We start from the raw sequence: 25,695 nt of genomic DNA, 5'->3' as shown, positions 1-25,695 counted from the left end.
TTTACTCTCTTAGCAAATTTCAATTATGGAATACAATGTTATCAACTATAATCACCACGTTTTATATTAGATCCTCAGACCTAGACCAAAAAATGTTGACTTGGACTTTGTGAATCTCTGGGGGTCTTCTATGGGTGGGCTTCAGAGGCCCATGCCCCCTGGAATTGTGTGCAGTATATTTTTTTAAGATTTTATTTATTTGACAGAGAGACAGCGAGAGAGGGAACACAAGCAGGGGGAGTGGGAGAGGGAGAAGCAGGCCTCTGGCCAAGCAGGAACCCCGATGTGGGGCTCGATCCCAGCACCCTGGGATCATGACCTGAGCCGAAGGCAGATGCTTAATGACTGAGCAACCCAGGCTCCCCTGTGTGCAATATTTTGTGCATGTAATTATTGGATATGTGGAATATGGGAATGTGCTCCTTTTTTTCTGGGGTGTTTTTCATGGTTTTCACCATAATTTTGAAAGGGGAGGATATTACCTGGACAATTTTAAGAACTAATGACTCCAATATTTTTAAGAACTAATAACTCCAATATTTCTTGAATCTGCAAGATTCAAGGGTAATCATTTATAGCATAGCATTATATGTTCTCTTTTCCTATGAACTCCTAGTGTAACCTCAGTGGCCCTTTAGTCTGGCACCTTCTTTTTATGATTAAAATAACTGACGCTTAGAGAAGTCAAGTAGCTTGCTCAGAGACATCATTTAGTTACTGGAAGAGCCAAGGTGGGATCATGAGCCTGGGTCCCCCTGGAAGCAGCAGGGACAGTCTTGTGCCCAAAGGTGAGGACCCAGGTGCAGGTGTTCTGTTTCTTTTCCTGGATTATAAATTCTGTTAGACATAAACCCATGTCTTCATGCTGTGCCTCATTGTGTGTCTAACCAAATTCCCAGAACGTAGCAGATCTCAATGTTTGCTGCCAAATCCCTTCACAAGTACTGCTCTTATTACATCTGCTTTCCCTCTCACTCTGTTGATTCTCTTCCTGAATCCACTGCTCAGAACCTTGAGCACAGAAAGTGTCTGGTTTGCTGTGTGGAGCCAGTGTACTGTTTCCCTCACCCTTCACCACCTCAGATCTGGGAAGTCTCCATCCACCAAATCACCTTTCTCCTCACCACCTCCTTTGAAACTTTTCTGTTATTTTATTTTACATTTTTTATTGTGGTAAAATATGTATAACATAAAATTTACCATTTTAACCATTTTTAAGTGTACAGTTCAGTGGCAGTAAGTACATTCACATTGCTGTGCCATCATCACCGCCATCCATCTCAACCCACTTTATCTTCTGATACTGAAACTCTGTCCCTAGTAAACACTAATTCTCCATTCCCTCTCCTCCGAGTCCCTGGCAGCCACCATTCTACTTTCTGTCTCTATAAATTTGACTGTTCTGGGTACCTCATTATAAGTGGAATCATAAAGGATTTTTCCCTTTGTATCTGGCTTATTTTGCTTAGCATAATGTCTTCCCTTCCTTTTTAAGGCTGAATAATAGTCATTTGTATGTCTATATCACATTTTGTTTATTTGTTCATCTGTCGATAGATATTTGGTTTGCTTCTGCCTCTTGGCTATTGTGAAAAATGCTGCTATGAACATGGGTGTATAGATATCTGTTTGAGTTCCTGCTTTCAATTCTTTTGGGTATAGACCCAGAAGTGAAATGGCTGGACCATGTGGTAGGTAGTTCTGTATCTGATTTTTTGAGGAACAACTATACTGTTCTCCATAGCAGCTGCACAATTTTACATTCTGATCAGCAAAATCTCCATATCCTTGTCAACACTTGTTTTCTGGATTTGTTTGTTTGTTTTTGATAATAGCTATCCCAATGGGTGTGAAGTGGTATGGCATTGTGGTCCCCTTCTTTTTTTTTTTTAAGAGAGAGTTGGGGGCGGGGTGAAGCAGAGGGAGAGGGAGAGAGAGAATCTCAAGCAGGCTCCTTGCTAAGCGTGGAGCCCAATGCAGGGCTTGATCTCATGACCCTCAGATCATGTACTGAGCCGAAATCAAGAGTAGCATGCTTAACGGATGAGCCAACCCAGCCACCCTGGTCCCTCCTTTTTTTATGAGTCACATTTGCCCATCTGATCATCATGATATGACTGTCAGGTTGTAGCACACTGACTCCCTGATGTGGTTATCACTCCAAATCAAGAGAACTTGAACTCAAATAAGCGCTATGGCTTTGTCATAGCTATGTGTACAACCCATGCTTGGCTCTTTGTCACGCTGAATTTCACTGACTTTAATACACACAGGTCCCCCCCCCCCCCCATGTTTTACTATCTCTGCAATCAGGATGTATCTTGCAATTAATAGCATGCCTTTGTTTGCCACCATGTCTTTCTTTCTTTCTTCTTGGCTCATAAGACAATGGTGCTCCTTGCAAATTAGAGTCATTGAAATGTGGTGTTGAAATGGTTCTAGCCCCCATACACCCTGTATGGACCCGTGTGGAACTGGAGGAACCTATGAAGGGCTTAGCTGCCTGGAATAAAAGCAGTTCTTATTCTCTCTAGAGGCTACGTGCCGTAAGCATTTTTCTCTGGGGACATGCACTGTTGACATCATCGTTGCTTCTTTGAGCTATTGATGTGTAATATCAATCAACCCTTCAAGCCTTCGGCCACGATGGTCTCCCCACTTCCTGCTCACTCCCTCTTAAGTCTAACTTTGGTTTCCTTGCCACTTGTAGTTTTTCTCCTGCAAAGCCCAGCCTCCATCCTGCCTGCAGACTTCACCCTATTTATTCTCTTCCTGAATCCATCACTCTTGCTGCCTGCTCCCGCCTCCAGCTCCTCACCCTGGCCTAGCCTGCTTCCAGGACTGCCGACAACAGTTTCCTCCCCTGCAGGCCCACCCTGCCAATTCCTCTACTAGGGCTATCACCTTTTTGAGCATTTCCTGTGACTTCTATTTTTTTCTCCTTTTGCCCCTTAATCTGTTTTTCCCTACTTCCCTCCCCCTCCCACACACAGCTGGAATACCTCCCCTCTGCTTTCTTGCCCTGCTTCCTCCTGAAATCCCCTGGCACCCCTCCCCCATCCTTTACTGCCCTAAACCAATCCCATAATAGCTCTGATGGGTGCTGTGGGCCCTGAAGTTTTCTGGGACCCATTCAGCACCAGTGGTTCACCTCCCCATTCTCTGTGCTCACCAAGACTATCCACCAGAGCTTGGCAGCCGGTCCCTGAGCTCCTGCAGCACCCTGGTCACCTGGGAATGCTGACATCAGAGACCCCTCCAATCCACTGAGGCCCTGCCCCCAGCGCAAGTGGGGTGGAGAGTCTAAGAGGAGGTCTTCTTTAAAGCTCAGTGGTGGGGCTTGGCTGCCAGAGCCCTCTGTTGTTAGAGTCTCTCTCACCTTATCTAGACCCCTGTCCCCCACAACCACCATGATTCCCCCACTTGACCCCAAGCTGGAACTTGAATGTGGAGAGCTGGAAAGTAGACCTTATTTGCTGTCCTCCAGCTCTGCGCCCTTCTTCTCTTTGCCCTTTTCCCTCAACTATACCTTGCAATCAGAAGGGTCAGGCACCTCCTTTCCTTTATATCCATTTTTTGAAAGTATTTAACCCCATTTACAGAAGAAAGAATGTCTTCTCTCTACCATGAGGGAGGTTCATGTGGTAAGGAGACGCTAAATGGACCTGGGCTACCCTCTCTCTGGGCCAGGCCTGGAGTCCTACCTTGATTGTAAGTTAAAGAGGTCAATTCCTCTACCGCTCCTGCTTAGGGAGAGAAACCTCCTGATTTTACAAGGAGGAAAGCAGTGAGGGAAAAACTGACATATGCAACTGTATATATCCGCTGACTATTAATCCTTTGTCCCACATCTGAGGGCCTGTTTTACATTCTCTCCCCTCCCAGCCTCACTGGCATGTGGGAATGGGGCAGCTGTCCCACCCCGGGAGCAGAGTAGGAGAATCTGGCAAGGGCTTGAGGGCCGCCTTCCCCACCCAAGGGGGCTTCCTAACTCAGAAACCCAGCTTTGGAATCCAGGAAAGGCAGAACACTCATTGGTCCTTCTCCTGGGTGGGTCCAGGTCCCTTTCTATTTCAAATAATAGAAACCTCCACCCAAATTTATTAAACTAAGGAGAGAATTGTTGGCTCACATCACTGAAGAGTCTGGTTTTCCAGTTTGGGTAGTAGTTTTAGGCCTTGCTGAGTCTAGGGGCTCAACCAGCTCCACAAGGCAACCCGTGGCAGTGCCGGCTCATCTCGGCTTCCACTGGAGTAAGGCCACCTGATCCTGGGAAACCACACCGGCCCCACACTGAAGGGGACTACCTGTTTGGTTAGCTGGGGCCAGGGGGTGGCAAGAGAAGTTTGGGTCCCCGCATTTGAGGAGATGGTTCAGTGTTAAAATTAGGGCAGTCCCAAGCAAGCTGGAGCAGTTGGTCACCTTGACCTGCAATGACATCTGCTTCTTGTTTCCCCACTTTTTAACCAAACTCTGTCACTGTCCTCCTTTACTGCACTTACCTGTTCTTGGATCTAATGCAGGAACCCCGAGTTTGCTTTTGCCAGCCTTGGCCCCTCAGACTTCAGTGGAGAAGGGCTTTTGGTTCTGTTGTTGAGGTTCCTGTTGCCAGAGCTGTGTCTGGGCTGCTTTATCCTCGTGGGGTATTCCCCAGCCCCCTTAATAAAGCCATGTCAGATGAACTCACGTGCAGTGCATCTGCTCCCACAGAGAGGATGGCCCTTCCCACCACTCCCTTACCCCTTCCTCCAAACTGCTTCTCCCTCTGCTCCCTTGCCGGGTGAGTAGACAGCACCACCTCCCATCCAGGTCCCTGAGCCTGAAACCCCCAGAGCCATGCAGGGCTCCCTACAGCCCCTCTGATGGTCAAAAGTCCTGCCTTCTCAGCCTCTACGGGCTCAGTCCCTTTGCTTCCCACAGCAATTGCCCTCATTCACCAATTACTTTCCTGCCCTCCCATGCCCCACCCTCCCTACCGCTGCCAGAGGGGTGGGTCTTTTCTAAGATATTAGGACGACATCCTCGAAGGCTCTTGCTGAATGTCCAAGCTTTCTTCCTCCACTGCAACTTTGCACATACTCCCGCACCTCAAATGCCCTGAGCAGAGCACCGATGACAAATGTCTGTTACCCTATGGCCCTTCTTTGCCCTGATGCTACAGCAACATTGCTAGCCGATCACATCACACAGGAAGCCTGGGCACCTTTCCTCCCATCCTTCAAGCTACCCACCCCAGTGGGTCAGAGCTGGCACCAAGGGCATATCTATTTGGCATGCTGGTCCTAACTGCTTCCTTCTCTGGCTCCCTTAAATTGTCCTGTAGGTGTCGGCTCAGGAGGTTCCATGTCACCTCTGCCAGGAAGTCTTCCCTGATTTGCTGTTTCTCTTAATCTGCTTTCAGTCTCACCCTGTGTATAATATATCTATAGTTATATATCTCAGAACATTTCTTATGCAGAATTTTAATAATGTACTTGCTTGTCACACTAAAATGTGACCTTTTTGAAGGTGCGTGAAATGTCTCAGTAATCTTCATATTTCCAGGACCCAGCACAGAGCCTGGTATACAATAGATACTCCAAAATCTTGATTGGGTACACAAATGAGTGAATGACTGGGTGATTGAATGAATGAATAACCTGGTCTGGCCAGGTTGTTTTGAAGGTGAATGAATCAAAAGTTTATTAAGCCTCTTTGAAAAAGAAAATCAATTTGCTTCTCCCTTCCCTGTAGCTGCAAGAGAAGGTCATACTTCTCAGCCACTTGCCAAGAGATGAAGCTGAACCTGTTTGTTTCAATCAGTGAGTCTGGAGAGCAAGCAGTTGCCTCACCTTCCCGTGAGGAGCAGTGTGAGTCATATGCGTCCTCACCTTTCACAGTGCACAAATCTAGGCCACCCTGGGTCCTTCAGCTCGTTCTCCTGGGTCCTAAATTTTTTTCTAACATGTGTGTGTGTGTATGTATGTATGCATGCACGCACACGTGTGTGCATGTGTGTGCACCCCTGCATATGCCTGTGTGTCTATGTGTGTATTTATGCATATGTGCAAGCCACCTAGTTATATGCAGAATCTCGTCAGTTATTTGAGTGCACCTAAGTGCATTCAGCAGGGGATGATCAGTAATTTCCCTCAGCTTCTCTCTGGGCCATGTGCTTGGTCTCATGCTGAGAAGGAGTCTTTATGGTGAACTGTGGCTGATACTAGCCTGATCTTTGGTACTTTGGATCCATTTCTCTTTTTATTCTCTTTTTAGTTCAAAAACCCAGTTGGGAGATTGAGAATTCTAATTCAAAAAGATGTTATTTTCTAGAAGAATGCCAGAAGAAAGGGGCAGTCTCTTGAGCGTATGTTCCAATGTTACACTTTTGCCTGGGTCCTCAGGGAGCTACAGAATGGTCTTTGCCTTTGATTTAGGCCATGTTTCTGCTTTCCCTATGAAAGCTTCCCTTCTCACTGCAGAGCTGCTGTCCCAGAGGTCTCTAGAGAGGCTCTCTCTGCCCACAAAGCCCTTGGAGGCAGCAGAATGCATAGGGGGCATGGCAATGCTGGGAGACACAGTGACACTGTGGGACATGGTGACATTAGAGGACACAGTGACAATAGAGAACACTGACACTGGGGACATGGTGACACTGGGGGACATAGTCACCCTTCTTTCCCTTCTCAGTCCCTCAGTAAGGACCAAGAAGGATGCACATTATCACAAGTGAAAATGGAAATCAAGTGGGAAGAAAAGTTAGTCCTGCAGGAGGACATGCTTGGGTAACAGCATCTGCACTAACATCCACTGCAGGGATGTTAGTGGGAGATCTAAGAAAGCAGCTTAAAGGGATTAGTTGGGAAGGAGGAACTTGAAGGAGCTAATTATAAAGTTTGTACCAGAGATGAGAGAGGATCATAAGACCTCTTTGTGCACCACCATTTTGAAAATGAGAGAAGAGTTCTGAGATGAATGTGGCTAGATAGAGAGCAAAGGTAAGGAAGGGAGATGTGAGCACCACTGAGCCATACGTGGGATTCGTGGCTATAGCAGGGAAGACCATGTTTACTTGCAATGTGCACATCTATGAGGGTCCTGCTGTGGTCTGGACCATGTGGAAGTGGGGACGACTCCTTACCTAATCATAATTCATCAAGTGTCAGCTTAGTGACAGGATTAAGCACTATTACGAGGATCTGTGAAATATGGGCATTAGAAATCAGTGTGTATTTCCTGGATCCCTGATCTACGCCAAACATGGGGCTCAGAGCCCCGGGGAGTACAGGTTTGCTTCACAGGCTTGGGGTACTTGGCCAAGAAGGATACAGGCCAGGGATATAGGAAATGTCAGGGGAGTTGTACTGAAAATGGGGGTTGCCCCAGACTAGGCGGTTGGGGCAGGCTCCACAAAGGAGGGAATCCAAGGCAGGGTGCAGAAGAATGGGGGTTGCCATGTGGGGAGAGCCTCGGAACCAGGAGGCTAGATGGGAGTGGAGAACTCCTGTGGGAAAGAAGCAGGAGCTGAGGCTCTAAGGGGGAAGTCAGAAGGAAGCCTGAGGGACCCTTGAATTGTAGGGTAACAAGCCTGAGCTTCTTCTCCAGACACTGGGGAACCATTTGAAGGGTTTGGAGCATAGGAAATGCCCAGGTAAAAACTGGGTTTCAGGACAAATTGGCTAGCAGGTGCACAGAACAGAGCATGGCAATGACAGGGAGAGCCTGTGGGAGGCTTTTCCAAAGTCCCAGGCAAGACAATGGGGCTTTCCTGAAGTGGGACTAGAAATGAATACGTGGATGAAAGGGATCGACCCTATCAAGGCTGGGCTAAGCCCCCAGTCTCCCACGTCGATGGCAGTGGGCTGGGGTACTCTCCCATAGGGTCCATCATGCATCTTCCAAAGACTTTGGAGGGATGGGAGGAGGGGGGCATTCTTTCTACGTCAAAGCAAACATTACCAGATAATAAAGAGAAGACATGGTGGGTTACAAGTCTTCTTGTCTATACTCCTGTCCCAAGGGATTCTGCTCACCTGGCACCAGAAGACATGAATCCAGAGAGCTGGGAATTCCCCTGTTACACATGAGACCTGGCCCTATGCAGAATGAATATGGCTGCATGTTACAGGTGGGATCCACCAAGACACAGATTATGTCATTAACCTCCTGGGTCACACAGGTAGTAAGTGGGGTTTGGGATTTGAATTCATATCTATCTGGTGCCAGACCTTTGGCCTTCCTTCTATTCCATCAAAATGGATTAACGAGCTTCTACGTAGCTGAGTGGTACAAATTTGGGATGGTCTGGAAGCACCTCTGTAACAAAGGGGAGAGAGGAAATGTAAACTCCCCTGGGTTGTCTCTGACTCTCCTCTTCCTCTGATCCATTCCAGCTGCCTGGGCCTCTCCACCATGAACAGCACCTTGAGGGATGCCCAGGCCCCAAGCCACCGTGAGTGCCTCCTGCCTTCCATGGCCCGGAACCCCTCTGTCACCCAGGTCACGCCAGCCAAGAAGATAACCTTCCTCAAGCGAGGGGATCCCCGGTTTGCTGGGGTTCGCTTGGCTGTTGACCAGCGCGTGTTCAAGAGCTTTGGCGCTCTGATGGACGAGCTCTCTCAGCGTGTGCCTCTCTCCTTTGGGGTGCGCTCTGTCACCACGCCCCGGGGCCTTCATGGCCTCAGTACCCTGGAACAGTTGGAAGATGGTGGCTGCTACCTCTGCTCTGATAAGAAGCCCCCCAAAACACCCAGTAGGCCAGTCTGGCCACAAAGGAGAAGCCCATCTGCTCAGCAGTCAAGGGATTTTGAAAGCCGATGTGAGGCACCAGGAACATCCTCTTCCTGCAAGGGTCCTAAGGCCCCAAGGAGGATAATGCTGGTTAAGAATGGAGACCCTAGATTCCAGCAGACAATGGTTCTCAGCCATAGAAATACAAGGAACCTGTCGGCCTTTCTCAGCAAAGCCTCAGATCTTCTGCACTTTCCTGTGAAGCAGGTGTACACGACAAGTGGGAAAAAGGTAGGCTGTTGGGGTATGCTATTTCCTTTAAAAAGCTCTCTGGACCTCAGATCAAAATACTTAGATGGAATGGGGAGGTTATTCTTTACAAAGAGGCACTGATTGCCTTGCTACTAATTAAAGATGAATTAAAGGAGTGGAGACATGTAGTCAGTTAAGTAAGCAATTATTATTTGTATTTTGCTTACCGTTTAGTGAGTGCTTAGTGAATGCCAGACACTGTGCTTTGCACACTTTTATTATTTTCTTATCCAATCCTTCTATTATCCAATACCATCTATTTCAGGGAGAGTTCAGTGCAGAAAACAAAAACTCCTCAAAGTACCTTGAGCAGAAAATAATCTAATGCAGGACATTAGGGGATTCCCAAATCTTTGGACAGCTGGAGGCATGAGCTCTAAGCTGGGTCTACAGGAATAGCTCCCAGCATTCTGCAGGAAGCTACTACCCTGCTTGAAGCTACTGTGATTATTGAGTTCAAGAATACTTCTCTATAGTGGCATCCAAGCTTATAAATCTGGGATCAGGAAACTGCCACAATTGCATCTTAACACTCTTGACATGCAGGAGCTTTGGGGTGCCGGGTCTAGCCTGCTGCCTGGGCTGCTATGGCCTTCTGGTACCCACACATTTGCTTCACAGCAACAACAACCAGAAGCGAGAAGAGATGGTGTCTGCCTCACTTGCTTTCCCAGACTTGATCAAATGCATCTAATTGATGGAGAACCCAATCTGCATATAGCCCGAACTGTGAAGAAGGCTAGGGAATAATTTTTGCCTTTCCAGCTCCTGCAGAACATGAATGTACACTGTAGGTGCACAGGATGGAGGATGGATGTGGCTTGATCTAATCAACAGTTTCCCCATAATCTAATCCTATCACTACTTAACACCTGTGTACACTATTCTACCACTACTTAAATTTACAAGCCGCAGCTACAGCAGTATGTTCCCACCTAAGTATGTAGCTGTCTTTCCAACAATCAAAACATATTCGCCTTCCCCCCAGAGTCACATCAGCACTGTACCATCCATCCTCTGGGCACAAGCCCACCTTTGTAGCCTCTGTCTTAAGACTTAACTATCAAGTCACCAAAATACCTTATAAAAAGTGCTAGAGGGAGGCAAGGGCAAAACATAGAAAATTGATTCATGCCTAGCAGAGTTGTGAAGAAAACTAGGTTATCTACTGCAAGGCCATTGATGGTATTAGGTTTCCTTCTACTGTCCATTTCATGTTCCCTCTGCCCTCTGCCAGCACCTCAGCTGAATGTGGTTATGGATATGGTAGAATGGCTGGACCAATTCCATCATCTGAATTATGGTGCGTTTACTACGTGCTGCATGTGCTACATCATTCTTATGGACTCAGCCCTTGGAGGTCCTTCCTGAGCCGTTGTAGTCTTGTGTTAATTTTTAACCCTGAATATGGCAGCCACAGAAAGCACTCAAGGGATTCCCTGGGCTATAGATTACTTTCCCCCGACTCTATTTGCATAACAGCAACCCTATTCCCCCTAACCAAGTTTGAATAGGATCCAAACTCTCATTCTGAGAGACCCATTACAGAATCAATCACCCCATTCAACACAGAACCCCCCTGTTGCCTGTTGGTTCATTGTTGCAAGGATCCCCATATGGCCAAGTGACTGTCTCAACTTTCAGCTTCCCTGACTTGCTGTGTGTCTCCTGGTGGGAACATTTTCCCTTGGACCCAGAGACCTCCAAACTAGCAGAGCCTGAAGTTTTTGGGATGGGAAGCAAAATGTTTGTAGCTAGGTCATAGGTGTAATAGTGAAAGGAGCTGCTCATATTCCCACCCCTTAATTCCCAGGTATCTGTTGTCTGTGGAGAAACAGCACTATACTGTATCGTGGTTGCCAGTCCAGAGCACATATCACATCCTGCAAGATAGTGCCTCAACATTATAAAGTGATTACTTTCAGTTGGTGCCCATAGAATGAGCCACCGTTCTATAAGTTATAGCTACTTTTGGGTGATGTAGTATATGGCTACACAGTGAATTCCATGGGTGTTAGTGCATTGCCTCAATTCTTTTGTTACAAAATCAGTTCTTTGGATAGAAGTAATCCTCATGGATTATGGCAATGATGAATGAGGTATTCAGTAAGTCCACGGAAGTATGTGGGCAAGGAAGAAAATACGTATTCAAAATCAGTGCCTATTCCAGTGAATCCACATTTCTGACTCTCCCCATGATGGAGGGGTTCAATGTCATTAGCTTCCCATGAGATGGCTTGCTGAGTACCTCAAGGTATGCTGCAAATCACAAGTGTTTTGGCACAAGTTTAGCATGGATCTCTGCTCTTAGAAGATTGGACCCTTAGCAGACATGGCAGTCAGACCCACATGAATAAGGTAGTTCACATTCCTAGTTCAAGTTTACTTTGTCACTCTGTTCATAATCAAGTTGAGCACACCTTGGGGTGGTTGGAGGAAAAGAATGACTAACATCCATTGAACAGGTCATTTGTCCACATGATTATCACCTTCTGGTGAGCATTCAATGGGACACAAATGTTCTCGTTCTCTAGGCACATTCTGGGAGACCCATTTACAGATTCTTCTCTAGAGTTCCTTGTCACCAGCCCTCCAGTCTTGTTCCTTCCAAGGCCTTGATTGTCGGATTGAACTGCTAACTCCTGCCTACGAATTGCCATAGAACCTCCTGCCATTGCTCCTTCCATGAAAAGTAGCCGATCAAATAACATTGTCCCCTGTACTTTCCTTCCCCACTGCCCTTTATGACCCCCAAGTGGGTCTGTAATGGTGCAACAGTCAACTTTTGACTTGTATCAGCATATCCTGTGAAATCATCTGAAACCCAGAATCAAATATTTTCTTCTTCAGTTAACTGGTCATAGGGAACTCCCCCAGGAAGTTTTAGGTGTGCGGGAAGGAAAGATGGCAATGCAGCAGAAGCAGGTGAACTGGGAGTGTGGCTCATGCAATTTACTTATGTCTTCCGTTCAAATGCCTGGAGCCTGATCTAGTACATGTCACCACCTCCTGATGATGGGGTCCTGCTTTGACACACTTGCTTTATGGCTTGACAGATCACACAACAATCATTTCAGTTGTATTTCAACAACTAGAAGGATCAGTTTCTGCAGCTGATGTTTGCTACAAGAGAAAAGAGATTCTTTTATAGTAGTAGAAGCACCTAGGTCCTCTGGCCATCCCTGAACTGAGAGTTTAGACCTCGAGCTTGCCATTTTTTTTAAGTCAGAGAAGCCAGCCTACTCCATAGTCCTTGAAGCTCTCATTCTCATTAGAAAGATCTATCATGACAGCCAGTGATTGTCAAAGTCCTGCTCTCAGTTAAGCACTGCATTCTACTATCAGAGGTGATCATTCAAGAACCTGTTTTATCACTTTGTGTCTTAGGCCACCAGTGTCGCATTATAACCAGACTATCAAATAAACCCAATCAGGTCAAATAATTAATCCAAGACTCCTCCCCTTGAGGGTCTATTGCCTGCAACAACCTCTGATACTGTACATTGAATCAGTCATGATTCAGTATAGGAAACAGAAACCTCTGTACGTATCTTAAGCATGAAGAAATTATACGCAGAGAGTTTTGTGCTTAAAGATTGGAAAGCTGGAGGAGCGTAAGCTTGGTTTCTGGAAATAATTCCCAGAATATCACAGAATTGACCTATCTGGATAGATACCTCTAACACAATCAAGCAAGTGGGTTGTTGGGGTGATGTCCCTGGAATAATTGAGTTCAGTATTAGTCCACCATTGCTGTGGTCTGGAATGAGGCAGGTCATGTGCCACTGCTGTCTGTTGATATCCAGAAAGCTGGTGACTGGGTACTGGAAAAATGAGTGTGGCTTTTGCCATTGCAGCTGCACATGCCTCTTTATGCCTTTGACTTTTTTCTTGTGGCAACAGTCAAAAGCAAAAGAAAGATGGGTTCTACTTCACTGTCATTTCTCCTACCTTGTACCAGTGCATCTAATTATTGGAAATGATTTCATGGTTAGAAGTCTAGCTGCAAGGGAGTCCAGAAAATGTATATAGAGCTTTGTACACTCTGCCATACTGGAAATTACACCAGAAAGAGAGTAAAACAGAGGTTGACTAATCTAGGACATGACATCTACCACACAAACTCACAAGGCAATTCATGTTATTATTTCTTTTGTATAGGTAAGAAAATTGAGGCACAGAGGTTAAGTAATTGGCTCATAGTTGCATGGCTGGCAAATGATAGAATCGACATTAATAATGTCAGTCATAATGTAAGAAAACTCCTAAATTATGGCACATTTGCTATGTACCAGCATGTGCTTCATGCAGAGGATACAGAAAATAAGTCTAGGTCCCTACCTTCAATTAGCTACAGTTTAGTGGGTATGGCGAAATGGAGAAAGCAGGTACAGAAGTAAGTTAATTGGAGAAAAAAATATTAGTGTATTTTCTTATAGACTTAATGCAGAACTATTAGAGTTTCTGTAAACAAAATGGTCTCATTGCTCCCCAGGGCAGGCTGTGGCATGATTATCAGTTTTCAGGTCCTCAACTGGGTGAACACTCTCAATATACTCTCAATAACTCTCTTTTTTTGTGTGTGGATCCTAAACCTTGACCTTTTTCTAGAATGGAAGCATCATTTAACCCTGAGTTCTTTTTTTTCCTCCTTGGAAAAGTCTGATTTCCTAGAAGTATGACTACTCTAAATTGATAGACTTGGGTCATGTAGTCCATTTGGCTTCTTGTTGTATAAGGGATATGAATACATTGATATGTCTCTATAAATTGATAGACTTGGGTCATGTTTGCATTTTTGTGATGCACTAGAGCTCTAAATCAACAAAGAAATGTGCTTAGTAGTTTGAAAGAAACTTCTAATCAACTAGGTTGAAAGATCTGGTGTACAGCTAATTTAATGTCATTTGTGGGGAGAGGATGCAAGAGTTCTCTTTTTCTCATTTCCTTGCTAATGAACATACCCTTCTAATTTGAGAAAATAAAGAAGAACAAATTCAGCCCTTTGAAGATGAAACTAAATCCCCCAACACTGCCAGTTACTATATAATGTCATAAATAGTGCAAAGTCTCACATGTGCCGTAGGGGCCTCAGGGCCATGTGAGATTTTTCTAAAAGCAGGGACTTGTTTCCTGGAATGCAATGTTGCCTGTTCAGCATCCAGCCCAGGATGTCCTAGGGTGGGTGGGAAAGGATGGCATAAGCCTCTGAGCAGGACCCTAGGGAATCATTGGAGGAGCCTGTAGAGAGAGCAGCCTTGCCCTTCCCTGTTCCAGAAGGGCTGAAAGCAGAGGTGATGGGCTCGAGATTATACTGGAAAACACAGATTGGACCCAGGAGAGAACTCTTTGTGAGAAGTGAGTGAGATAGTGAATCAGATCTCTATAGGGAAACTGGACGCCTTTCTGTTCTGGTTGCTTTAAAAAAAAAATACATATTCTGGAGGCTGCAAGGGTGGGCAGGGAAGCAGGCCAAAGACTTTTTGAAATGTTTTCCACCTGAGGCATCCAGAAGAACCCCTAAACCACAGGCCTTAAACCGGGTGGGGGGAGGGGTATATGGAGAGAAGAAGGTGATGGTGATAGGACCTCTGCCCCCAGCTAGTTATGGAGGTATTATGGCAAGTGGGTAGGACAGAACTCTGGGGTGAGATATGCAAACTTCAGGAAAGGGCCAGAGTGATGGGATTCTTCCTCTATCAATGTCTCCCTGGGTAGAAGAGGGGCTCTGCAAACCGGGCCTCCTAATTCAACACTCTCCTTCTTCAGGTGGACTCTCTGAAGGGTCTGCTCCGCAGTCCTTCAGTGCTAGTATGTGCTGGCTACGAGTCTTTCAAACCTCTGGCAATGGAAGATTCTAGAAGATACGGAACTGAAACTTTATCTGGGCAGACTCCAAGAAACAAAACCGGTGAGTTAGTTTTGGAGTTTTCTGAATTTTATTTGCCCTGGATAGTGGTTCAGTAGGACTAAGCAGATATCCTTTCTAGATAATTTTAAAAACCTGCCTTTTGGCCCAAATTTTTGGGTATCCCACTTTTTTGGGGTCACCCTTGCCTCTTCCTCTTTCTTACTGCCATCTACCTTAATTGGGTTGAAATTTGCCTGGTGTATGAGAGGGGGGAGTCTGGTATTTAAAGAAAATAGGGATTAGGAAATCTTGAACTCTAAATTTCTAGGATCTAAAATAAGCTTTATTAAGGACCATGATGGGCATGACATTATGGAGGCAATGGACCATGGATATGTGGCATTTGCACCTTTCAAGAGTCATAACTCCCTTAAACAACAGTAGAAGCCAAATGGACTAAAACTAACAATAACCATTGATCCTCCATCTATTCATCAGTCTATACATCTAACTGTATGTATATCTCTCCAAAAAGCCTACTATGTGCCAGAGTGTAGGTGTTGTTATTTAAAAACACATTATTTTAAAGGCATAATTAACAACTGCAGGTTGAAATTTTCAGCAAAATTATTGGAATGGAAATGGGCAAATTTGGTGAATAAACAAAATAATATCCTTTGTGAAAAGCTACTAAGAAATGACAATAATGGTATTAGTGATCACTGCATGCCAGGTGCTAGAGGTACAAGGACCTATTAGCCACAGAGCCCCCTTTGGAGTAGATCCTAGTCTCATTAGGTGCTTATGGAAGAGCAGAGCTTGGTGAAACCTTCTGTCTAGATGGACTCAAGTAGGGGGATCTGTTCTTTTGCTGGCCATAGGCTCAGCCTCCACTAGCCTTTTCTTCTTGCCAATCAGGAGATGAAATGAGAAAGTACTAAAGGCTTCATTCCTACTTGGGACCACTTCTTTCTTCCTTCAGTGGCTCCCTTTTCTTCTCTTTTTCATGGCTAGAGTGCAGGCTTGACTATCAAGACTTGCTATTGTGTGTCCAGGTCCTTCCTTGCAATCATTTATCAACCCCAAAGCTTGATGAGTGTTAGGATGATAAATCACCACTAATAACTGCAAAGCATCTTACAGTTTACAATCAGTCACCTTTACAGCAGCTTACTGATTTTGCTTCCTGTGTTGGGGGTGGGCATGAGCCGGGCCCAGAGTTAGCTCTGGGCCCTGCTGCTCTGCCTGCCAACTCTGTTGTCTATCGAAAACATACTTTGTGCTAACAACTCTGCAGAAAGTTTTACATGCATTGCCCTGCATCGTCAAAACAAACCTACCATTATTATTTTACAACTCAGTAAGGAGTCTCTGCCAAAAACAACACAGCAAGGAAATCGCAGCGTTGAGACTGAATTCAGATGCTAAGTTCATCTCACTAGGCTTTGCTGGTTCACAGATTGCAGACTGGATATTCATTCTAGAATGGTTTCTGCCCTTACTTTGTGGTTTTGGGGGCGGCAGGGGTATTTAAATGATGAAAGCCTCATGACTAGCCTTTATTCTCTGATCCTGAAGCTCCCCCTAGTAGCTCACTGTCTTTCCTCTTTTCTCTTACTTTCATCGTGTGCCAGGAAGCTGGGGGCCAAAGGCCAAGCAGAGTGTGATCCACTCAAGGTCCAGGTCGGGCAGCCAGCCACGGCGGTTTTCCTTGCTGTCAGAGAGGTCTGGTCTCAGCGACCCCCCGGTGCCCCTGCATCACGCTCAGACGGGCCCTGCTCCTGACAGACACCCTCAGGACACGCCTGCCCAGCTTGGCCCATTGGTGGCCAGTGACGATGTTGAGAAAAAGGTCCGCATGAACGAGGATGGCAGCCTGTCTGTAGAGATGAAAGTCCGCTTCCACCTACTTGGTGAGGACGCACTCCTGTGGTCCAGGAGGGTGGGGAGGGCCAGTGAGGAGGTCCCTGTCTTGGGGGAGGTGGACTCCCTCCACTGTGTGTGGGAGGATCACCCTGGGGGTTCCCCAGAGCCTGGGGCACAGGGACAGGGGCCCTGTGAGGCAGGATGTGAAGAAGCCCTTGGCCGAGGCCGGTGGCAGCCAGGCACCAGGTATGAGATCTGGATGAACCCCCTGTACTTCACCCAGGGAGAGGGGACAGCCTCTCGGAGGAGATCCAGGCTGACCCAACACTCCCATTCCAGGAGGCCCTGTAGCCAAGTGTTCACCAGTAGGAAAAGAAGCAGCGAGGACAGTGTCAGCCCTACCTCTAGGGACAGACCCCCCAAAGACTCTGAGCCAAACTCCTCCTGCTGGTCCAGGTCTCTGGAAGGCAGCGTGGACAGCTGCGACCTACATTCAGCCTCAGGGGCTGCCTCCTCCCAGAGGGGAGCAGGGTGGGAAGCTGGAAGCCCATCCTGGACTAGTGAGGGCCCAGGTCCACAGGAAGCAGGGCAGGGCAGCAGGGAGCCCCACAGCTGCCTGAAGCCCCAGACCCGAGGCACGGCAGGTGCTCTTTCTGACTCCTCGGAGAGTGCTGAGTCTCTCGAGGAGCCTAGTGAAAGGGGTAAGCGGCACCAGGGCTGCCTGAGCAAGACAAGGGCCGTGACTACTTCCCGGACAAAGGCCATTCAGGGGGAAGGCCCCAGTCCGCCCACGGTGAGTCCCTGGTCTTTGAGGAACGAGGACTCTCAGGCAGAGGACAGTGGACAGGGTACCAGGCACTCCCAGGCTAAGGGTAGGTCTGGGAGGAGACCACCCCTGGCTCCAGGTCATTCTGGCTCTGGGGACACTGCAGGCCATTCTCCACCTTCTGCCTCAGTCCCGGGCGGGAGGAGAAAGCAGGGGGGCAGAGTCAGTGCTGTGCCCTCACCCAGCATTTCTGGTCTCAGCCAAGGGGCTCAGAGAGGCCACCCCAGGCAGAACCACACCCAAAGGCATACCCACCGCCCACCTGACTCACCTGTGCCCAGGCAAATGCCGGGACCGCCCAGCAGATACAGGGCCTGCCCAAATGGCTCAGCACCACCCCTTTCTGCAAGCTCACCCAGGGCCGGGAACCGGGCCTCCCAGGACACAGGGCCGCTCTCCTCTGCCTCTCTTCATTCCCAGTCTGCACAGGGGGTCTGCAGTGCTCTCATTACCCCTGTGAGCAATTCTGACTGTGCTTCCAATTTCTACCCCCCATACTCTCCCTCTGCTGAGACCGAAGGGGACCCTGAGTTCAGGGCACGCTCATTAGCTCCCACACCTTCCAACCCATCAGACTCTTTGAGCAGCCAAGCTGATGGTCTGGACAAAAAGGCAGGGGGCGGCATTCCCAAGCCTTCCCGGCCTTTAGTTCTGCCAGTTGGACAGTCCGAGGGAGGGATGCCGGGAGCCCACAGAGGCTGCGACTGCTCACCGATCAGCACATGCCTGTTCCACAGGACCCCCAGTGATAAGACTCATGCCCTGCAGACCGCCCAGCCACTGCGCAGCCAGGGGCCCTTCTCTGAGGTCCCCTTGGTATGCAGCAGATACTGTCCCACCCCGCCAAGGACATGGCCTTTTGTCAAGAAATACCCTTCGTGTCGCAGCAACCCCAGTGCTGACTGGGGGCCAGGCGGGGGAGAGCTGGGGGAGGGAAAGCTTGAGGCATGGTGCCCCTGGCCCCCCGGCTCTCAGTCAGGGGCCATGGGGAAAGCAGTCAGAGCCTCGAGAAGGGGCAGCTCCAGCTGTGGCCCCAGGTCTGGGAGAATATTCCAGGGAGAGAAGGTTGCTGGTGGAGGGGAAAGCCTAGAAGGGCAAGAGAGAGATAGCAGAATGGCGCTGGGTGCTCTGCCCCAAGCCTCACCAGATGCTGTGGTCCGCGAATGGCTGAGCAACATCCCAGTGGAGCCCATACCCATGAAATGTGAGATGGTGGGTGAGAGCACAGTTGTGGCAGGGGAAGACCCAGAAGGCCCCAAGGAGGATCCTGTTGACAAACGTTCCCCAGAATGTCTGGGGGAGCCAACGCAGGTCAGACAACCGTCACACGAAGGGGCCGCCAGCGAGAGAGCAGAGCCAGACGGAGCCCTCCCGGTGACTGGTGATGCTCATCCCAAGTCAGAAGAGGATCTTCCTTGTAGCGGAGTTTCAGAAGACCCCAGGGAGGCTGGGTCAGGCAAAGGCATGGCCGTGGACTGTTCAGTGGGCCCGTGCGTGCTTCCGCACAAGGTCTCTGCCTCCATACAGATCATGAAAGCACTAATGGGCTCCAAGCAGGGCCGGCCCAGCAGCTTGCCCGAAGTGTCCAGCGCAGCGGGCAGGAGGCTCAGCCGCTCTGCCCAGGCCCTTATCACCTGTCTTGCTGGGCTCCACTTCTTTGATGAAGACCTTGGGTCTCCCACTGGCAAAGTGAGGTTCATAGACTCTCCTCGGTACCAGGAGCTCCTGAGCACCTTCCAGGCCCTGTGGCCGGGGTGCGGCCTCAGGCGTGGTGAGCTGGACTCTGGCCTCTGGGAGCTTGGCTGGTGCCAGGCTCTGCCGGGCCTCAGGTCTGACGTCATGACGGAGGACTTCACACTGACATCCTCATCTGGTGTGGATGTTGGCAGTGGCTCCAGAGGCTCAGGGGAGGGCAATGGACCCTGTGCCATGGAGTGTGCCCTGGTCCCTGAGAGGGTAGCCCTGCCCTTGAAAATCCCCTCCCAGAGGCCTGATTCTAGAACCTCCGAGAACCAAGAGGATCCAGGAAACCAACAGCTGAGTGGTTCCACGGCCTCTTCAAATTCCCAAGCATGGGCTTGTGCCAGCAGAAAAGATGAGGCAGACAGAAACAGTGGGGGGCAGGTTCTGGGCAGGAACCTGGACCAAGTAGTTGAAAACACAATGCAAGAAGAGGAGGTACTGCTAGAGAAAGTCAGAGAAGAAAAAGAAATCGCAGCACTGCAAGGAGATGGTGTCCAGGGATTCCCAGAAGAGGGAAGAGTCATGGGACAAGAACTGTCAGAGGCCGACTCTCAGGATGGGGAGGGTGCACAGGAAGATAAGAGTGTGCAGGAAGAAGAGGCAGGAAGAGACCCTGCCTCCACTATACTTTGCCCTCCAGGAAAAAGAGAGAAACCCACAGAGCTCCCTAGGAGCCTCAGCGACAGGGATGCAAATGCCAGTGGCCCCCACCTGGAACCTGGTTTGGAGAAGCTGCCCAAAGCAGCTGAGACATGCCATGCGCAAGCCCAGGCCAAGTGCACCCAGGGGCCTAGGGAGACGAGCTCTTCTCCGGCCCGCAGAGTGTCTCTGGACCCTGAGCCCCTCTGGGTGTCCAAGTTGCTGAGGAAGATGGAGAAGGCCTTCATGGCCCACCTTGGCAGTGCCACCGCGGAGCTCCGAGCCCGCTGGAGCCTGCAGAACAACAGCCTGCTGGACCAGATGGTGGCAGAGCTGCAGCAGGACCTGGGCCTTCGGCTCCGAGATAGCACTGAGAAAGAGCTCCAGAAGATCTGGAGCCAGGCAGTGGGGAAGAGGCCGGGGCCGGCCCGGGAAGGCCTCAGGTGGGAGATGGCCCTGCAGATGGAGCAGCGCAGGCGCCGTCTCCAGGGCCTGAGGTACCTCTCGGCCTTCTCCGGGCCGGCTGGAAGCCAGGGGCCCGGCCCCTTCCCCACAGAGGAGGAGGATGCACCAAGCCTCAGCGGAGCCCTGGGGACCTGGCTGGTTGGGGAGGCCGAGGGGGAGGAGTTTTGTCCCTGTGAGGCCTGCATGAGGAAGAAAGTGATCCCCACGTCCCCGAAGGACACAACGGGGGCATCCAGGGCACCCATCCAAAAGGCCTTCGACCTGCAGCACCTTCTGCAGAAGAAGAAAGGGGCGTGTGCTCGTGGCGAGGCAGCAGAGGCAGCCCCCGAGAAGAGAGGGATGGAGCTGCTTCAGGGGGACCCCTTGGGGACAGGGACTGTCCAGGGGTCCACTGAAGGCCTGGAGCTGGGGTTAGACCAGGACCCTGGGACAGAGGGGTGTGGCGAGGGTGAGAACAGCCAGACCCTTGGCAAAGACGGAGACCCCCGAGGGAGGGAGGAGGAGGCAACTGCTCAGAAGAGAGAAGGGAGCACAGGGGCTGGACGAAGCAGTGTCCCAGAGGCAGCAGGTGGGGAGGAGCAGGGCTCTGGTGGGAAGGAAGAAAACACCGAGGAGGGCTCTGGGGCTGACACCGCCTTGGAAGGTGAAGCCTCTGGAGGAGGTGACCCAAGTCCAGGAGGACAGAACGATGGTGTCAAAACTGCAGAGGCCCCGGAAGCTGAAGGAGAGGGGCAGCCAGAGTCGGGAGGGGGAAACCAAGGGGAGGAAGAAGGTAGCCCGCAGGTCGGCTGGGGACAGGGCCAGCCGGGTGAGACTTCTGGAAACAGAAGCCCAGATCAAGAGGGGAAGCCAGCACTGCTGCCTACCCCAGGTGGAGATAGCCCCTGCCGGAGGTCAGGCTGGAAAGCAGGTCTTGCCTCCTCCAGCACATCATCTCTGGGAAACTGCTCTCAGCTCTCTCAGAAAGGCTCTGTAGAAAAGCCTTTGAATGGAGACATGAGGAGCTTCGAAGAGGAGTCCAAGGTACTCCCTGGTCCAGAGAGAAAAGTCACAGATATGTACCCAGAAAGCTCCACTTCTGAGCAAGAAGAGGCCCCCTTGGGGCCAAGGACTCCAGAGCAGGAGGCAGGCGAGGCCTCTGGCCTAGAAGCTGAGAAGGTAGTTAAAACTCCTGCTTTCACAGAAAGGAGGTTTAAAAACCTCACCATGGACAGAACAGATGGCTTTGGCCACGATGACTTAGATTTCTAGAGATCCAGCCGCAAGGCAGTCATGAGTCTGTTTTTAACCTTTTGTCTACACACCTGAGCGTGGCTCGGTCCCCTGGAGATGTGCAAAGAGCTTGGAGAAAGATCAGGACTTGCCAAGGACACAGCCACACCATGCTGTCCTTGGGTTCTAAATTCTGGAGCTTCACAGGGCCCTGCTAGCCAATCCCATGCGTGGTGTGAAGGAGGGTTACCTCAGATCTGCCCTGTTATCCGAGGTCAGCTGGACCCCACCAGTTTCCTGGTGAGCCCAAAAGGATGGAACTGACTGGAAAAGTTCCAGGAGAGTTTTGTTTTGTGTTTGTTTTTTGCTCTCATTCTTTTGCCTATTGATCTCTGGTTATTTTTCTCCTTGGCCTCTCTTGGCATTCACCTCGTTCAACTTTGAGGTGTTTTTTTCTAGTCTTGAGTATATTTGGTGACTCTGCAGATGTGAATACTCGGAAGACACAGATAAATTCAGGGTCATTGGACAAAGTTTGTTCTCAGCCCCAAAGTCCAAGTGTATGTCCTTAATTCATATATATATTCATGAAAATACATATTGGTAATGGAAAAAATTGGGAAAGGCAAAATAAAGCAGGAAGAAGGAAAAGTAGTCATCCATAGTCCCATCACTCAGAGATGACTAATGTAACAGTTGCCTACAGTTCTTTCCCAATTTTTCCTAACGGTTTGATAGTTGAACTCATCCTTATACACTTCTTTTTTTATTTAACAATATAGGAATTTCCCCAGTTTATCTCAAAATCTTCACAAAACTTTTTTTCATAAAACTATTTTTAATGCCTGAATAATTTATTATGCAAACATAAAACACTTTACTTTGCCATTTCCCTAGTGTGGGCCATTTAGATGGGTTTCGTTATTTTTTTTTTTCTTAGCATTCTTCTGCCCGAACTGCAGATGATTTCCCTAGAATAGATTCCCAGGCGTGGAATTACTTAGCCAAAAATATCAGCTTTTTTCGAGGCTTTTGATATCATGCTGCCAAATTGCTTTTCTAAAGGTCTGTACTAATTTACATCACCTGGCCCACCATGAGCTCATCAGTGTTTGGTATAGCCATTAAAAATGAGAAATCTTTTGCTAATTTTATGGGCAAAAAATAGTACCTGACTTTAATGTGGTACTATTTTTGATATATTTGATTGCTAGTGAGATTAAAGAGTTTTCTGTTTATTAAAAAGCTATTTGCATATAAATTTTATGTGTATGCTTTTCACCCATTTTCAACTGGGATCCTAGCTTCTTTTTTTTTTTTTTTTTTTTGATGAATTGATTTACCTGTGCCCTTTATAATTTTTTGTTAATATTCTATTTATCATTTTTGAGATTTAAAAAAATAATGCCCTTTCTCTACATCGTTCCACAGCTAGCCTTGGACCGGGCCCTGCCTAAGTAGGGAGTCCTGATGGGGCAGAATTTCTTTGACTGGTTCTCACCAGCATTCCTGCTCATATATGACCATTTTGTGTACTCGGAATTATTAAAGTAGAAGTCGATGCTACAAGGACAGGTATTGCTCCCTGGTTGTTTAAATGTAAATATTAATAATCAAAAGAAAGCAAAAATAAAAATAAGTGAATGTTGGGTGTAGGCCATGTCCTCATGCCTGCAGTCACCTGTTCTGTTTCTGAGTGCTGTAAATGTTCTTAATAAAATTTGGTGTGCTGTAAAGTTTTCTGTGGAGGTGATTATTCTTTTCCTTTTTTTTCTTAAGATTTTATTTATTTATTTTTTTAGGGGGGGGGGAGAGGGAGCAGGCTAAGCAAACTCCACGCTGAGCACGGAGCCTGACTCAGGGCCTGATCCCAGGACCCTGAGATCGTGACCTGAGCCAAAATCAAGAGTTGGTTGCTTAATCAACTGAGCCACCCAGGTGCCATATGTGTCTGTGTATACACACACACACACACACACACGCATGTGCTGGTGCCCTAGCCAGAAGTCCTCAGTGGAACAGATTGTATTGTGAGCTTGCTTTAAATATGGTGACATGCAGAGTTGTCCAGAACTTGTCACTGTTAGTTGACATGATGTATACACCATGCACTTCTTCTGTGGCTTGAGGTCCCCAGTCATCCCCTAAGAGATCTTCCAACCTTTGTGTTTCCTAATCTGACCTCCCCAAAGGACAGCCAGCCATCGCTGGCACTCACTGACCTGGCACTTAATTAAAATGGCGTTGTCCGTTCCTGATCATGAGAACGAAACAGCATGGGATTTGGAGTCGCATGACCTATAAGCTCAAGTCCCAGCGCTAGCACCTCAGTTTCAACCGTGAAAACCGTGTTTTCCTCATTGCGTTGTTGAGAAGTTGATGAGATAACATATGAAACTTCCTTGTACTCATGTTGGGAACATAGCAATATTTTCATTAGCACTGCTGTGTTTTCAATGCCTGTTATGTGTCAGTGACCATATTAGATGCACGTGTACTCTTTCCAACATGTCTGTGAACTAGGCAAGTCCACACTGTCACCTCCGTGTCACAAACGAAGTAATCGCAACAGGGAAGACTTACATAAACTTCTCCAAGCTCACACAGCTCGTTAGGGGCAAAGCCAAGATTTAAACACAGATATTTCAGAGTCTGTCCTTTTTCCATTGTATCATATTTTCTTCATTTCAATTCAGGCCCCATAAATAAATAACTAAAGGTGATTAACACTTTGTTGAATGAACTTACTGCAAAATAGTTAAGACTTAGAAAAGTAAATTAGATGGGATTGGTTTGCTCAACTGATTGCATTATGTCCTTAGTAATAGTCTACTTATATATAGATATCAGGAGCTGGAGATAAGCTGGTTTCATAAAGCTGAGAGTTAAGCTGGAAAATTATCTCTCTGTGGGATTCTCCTTTTAGTTACAAACCCACCTGCCTTAAGCTCCCAAATATTTCTGCCCTTTACCTCTTAAAAATCGTTGTTAATGGAAAACTGTGTTTTCTTCTGACTTGAGGATAAAGAATTCAGGGCCATTCCCAAAAGTGGGGCTCTTTGTGTCTCCTCCCCTGCCCCCTCCTCACTGTAGCGATCATACGGCATACCACGGTCCAGGCCTCTGACATGTAGCATCTAGGGAAAATGTTGGCATTCCTGTAGTCTTAGCCCGAATCCCTGATTCCAAACTCGATTCATTCATCCCTCAAAGCATTGCTCAAGTCCTTCTAACATTTCCAGCCAGGGATTTCTCCTTGAAGTAAGTTGGAGAGAGAAGTGAGCAGTGGTAAAAAGAAGCCAAGCTCTTCTCCCCATCCTGTTGTCTAGCTGGTGGGGATCAGAGACTCTAGCTCAAAAGGACCGTCTTTCAGCGGCTGGGAACCAAAGAACCCCATGTCCAGGTCCCGTGCCCAGAGATTCTGACCCTATTGGTTTGAGTTAAGAGCCCCAGCACAGCTAAGTTGTCAAGCTCTCAGATGTATACAGTGCTCTGCCAAGCTGGCTCATCCCTGACTTGGTCCAGCTTCTTTTTCCCAGGTGAGAAGACAGACCCATCCTGAAAAAAGGAATTGTCTAAAGCACACAGCGGGATAAGTGGCCATGCTGAGACCAGATACCATATCTCACTTCAGACTCCTCCTTCCCAGAGCTGAGAGAGGTCCTGCAGAGGAATGGGACGAGCAGGAAACCCACTGCCTTGTAACCCAGAACTGCGCTCTTCTCACCTGCATGCCCACCCACCTTCCTCTTCCCCCACTGCATCTGAGTCTGTCCCTGAGACCCAGGCTTTATCTCCACAAGAGCCCTTCGGAGGCATCCAGGGGAGAAGTAAACTGACCTTCTACAAAGCTATCCAGGCGGGTGCAGCTTGGAAGGGGACGCATCCTGAGAGATTTCCAAACAAATCATTGTCCAGGGTTTCCACCTAGACAACTTGATCCAAGTGGACAGTTCTACTCAGAAAATTCTGATTCAGTGTATCTGAGGTGGGACTCAGGAATGTGCATTTTCACAAACCCCTGGAAGAAAGCCCACATACCTGCCTCTCCCCCACTGCCTCGCCAAGTTGA

General features: G+C 48.2%; 1 protein-coding gene across 1 annotated transcript; it reads left to right on the top strand.

The window, feature by feature from the left end:
• Positions 1-8,391: 8,391 nt before the first annotated feature.
• On the top strand, positions 8,392-22,812 carry RP1L1 (RP1 like 1). Its single transcript, XM_035023232.1, has 3 exons — positions 8,392-9,000; positions 14,791-14,932; positions 16,507-22,812. Exons 1-3 carry the CDS (start codon positions 8,392-8,394, stop codon positions 21,660-21,662), a joined length of 5,907 nt encoding a protein of 1,968 aa, XP_034879123.1. The 3' UTR covers positions 21,663-22,812.
• Positions 22,813-25,695: the final 2,883 nt, after the last annotated feature.

Source organism: Mirounga leonina, unplaced genomic scaffold (genome assembly GCF_011800145.1).
Source record: "Mirounga leonina isolate KUSES-001 unplaced genomic scaffold, KU_Mleo_1.0 Mir_176, whole genome shotgun sequence".
Lineage (NCBI taxonomy): Eukaryota > Metazoa > Chordata > Mammalia > Carnivora > Phocidae > Mirounga > Mirounga leonina.
Note: the sequence above shows the minus strand (reverse complement) of the source record. Positions and strands in the feature narration are given on the sequence as shown.

Coding starts and splice junctions, on each gene's coding strand:
- RP1L1 (XM_035023232.1), top strand. CDS start 8,392: ATGAACAGCACCTTGAGGGATGCCCAGGCCCCAAGCCACCGTGAGTGC. Junction 9,001..14,790: donor ACACGACAAGTGGGAAAAAG/GTAGGCTGTTGG, acceptor CTCCTTCTTCAG/GTGGACTCTCTGAAGGGTCT. Junction 14,933..16,506: donor GACTCCAAGAAACAAAACCG/GTGAGTTAGTTT, acceptor ATCGTGTGCCAG/GAAGCTGGGGGCCAAAGGCC.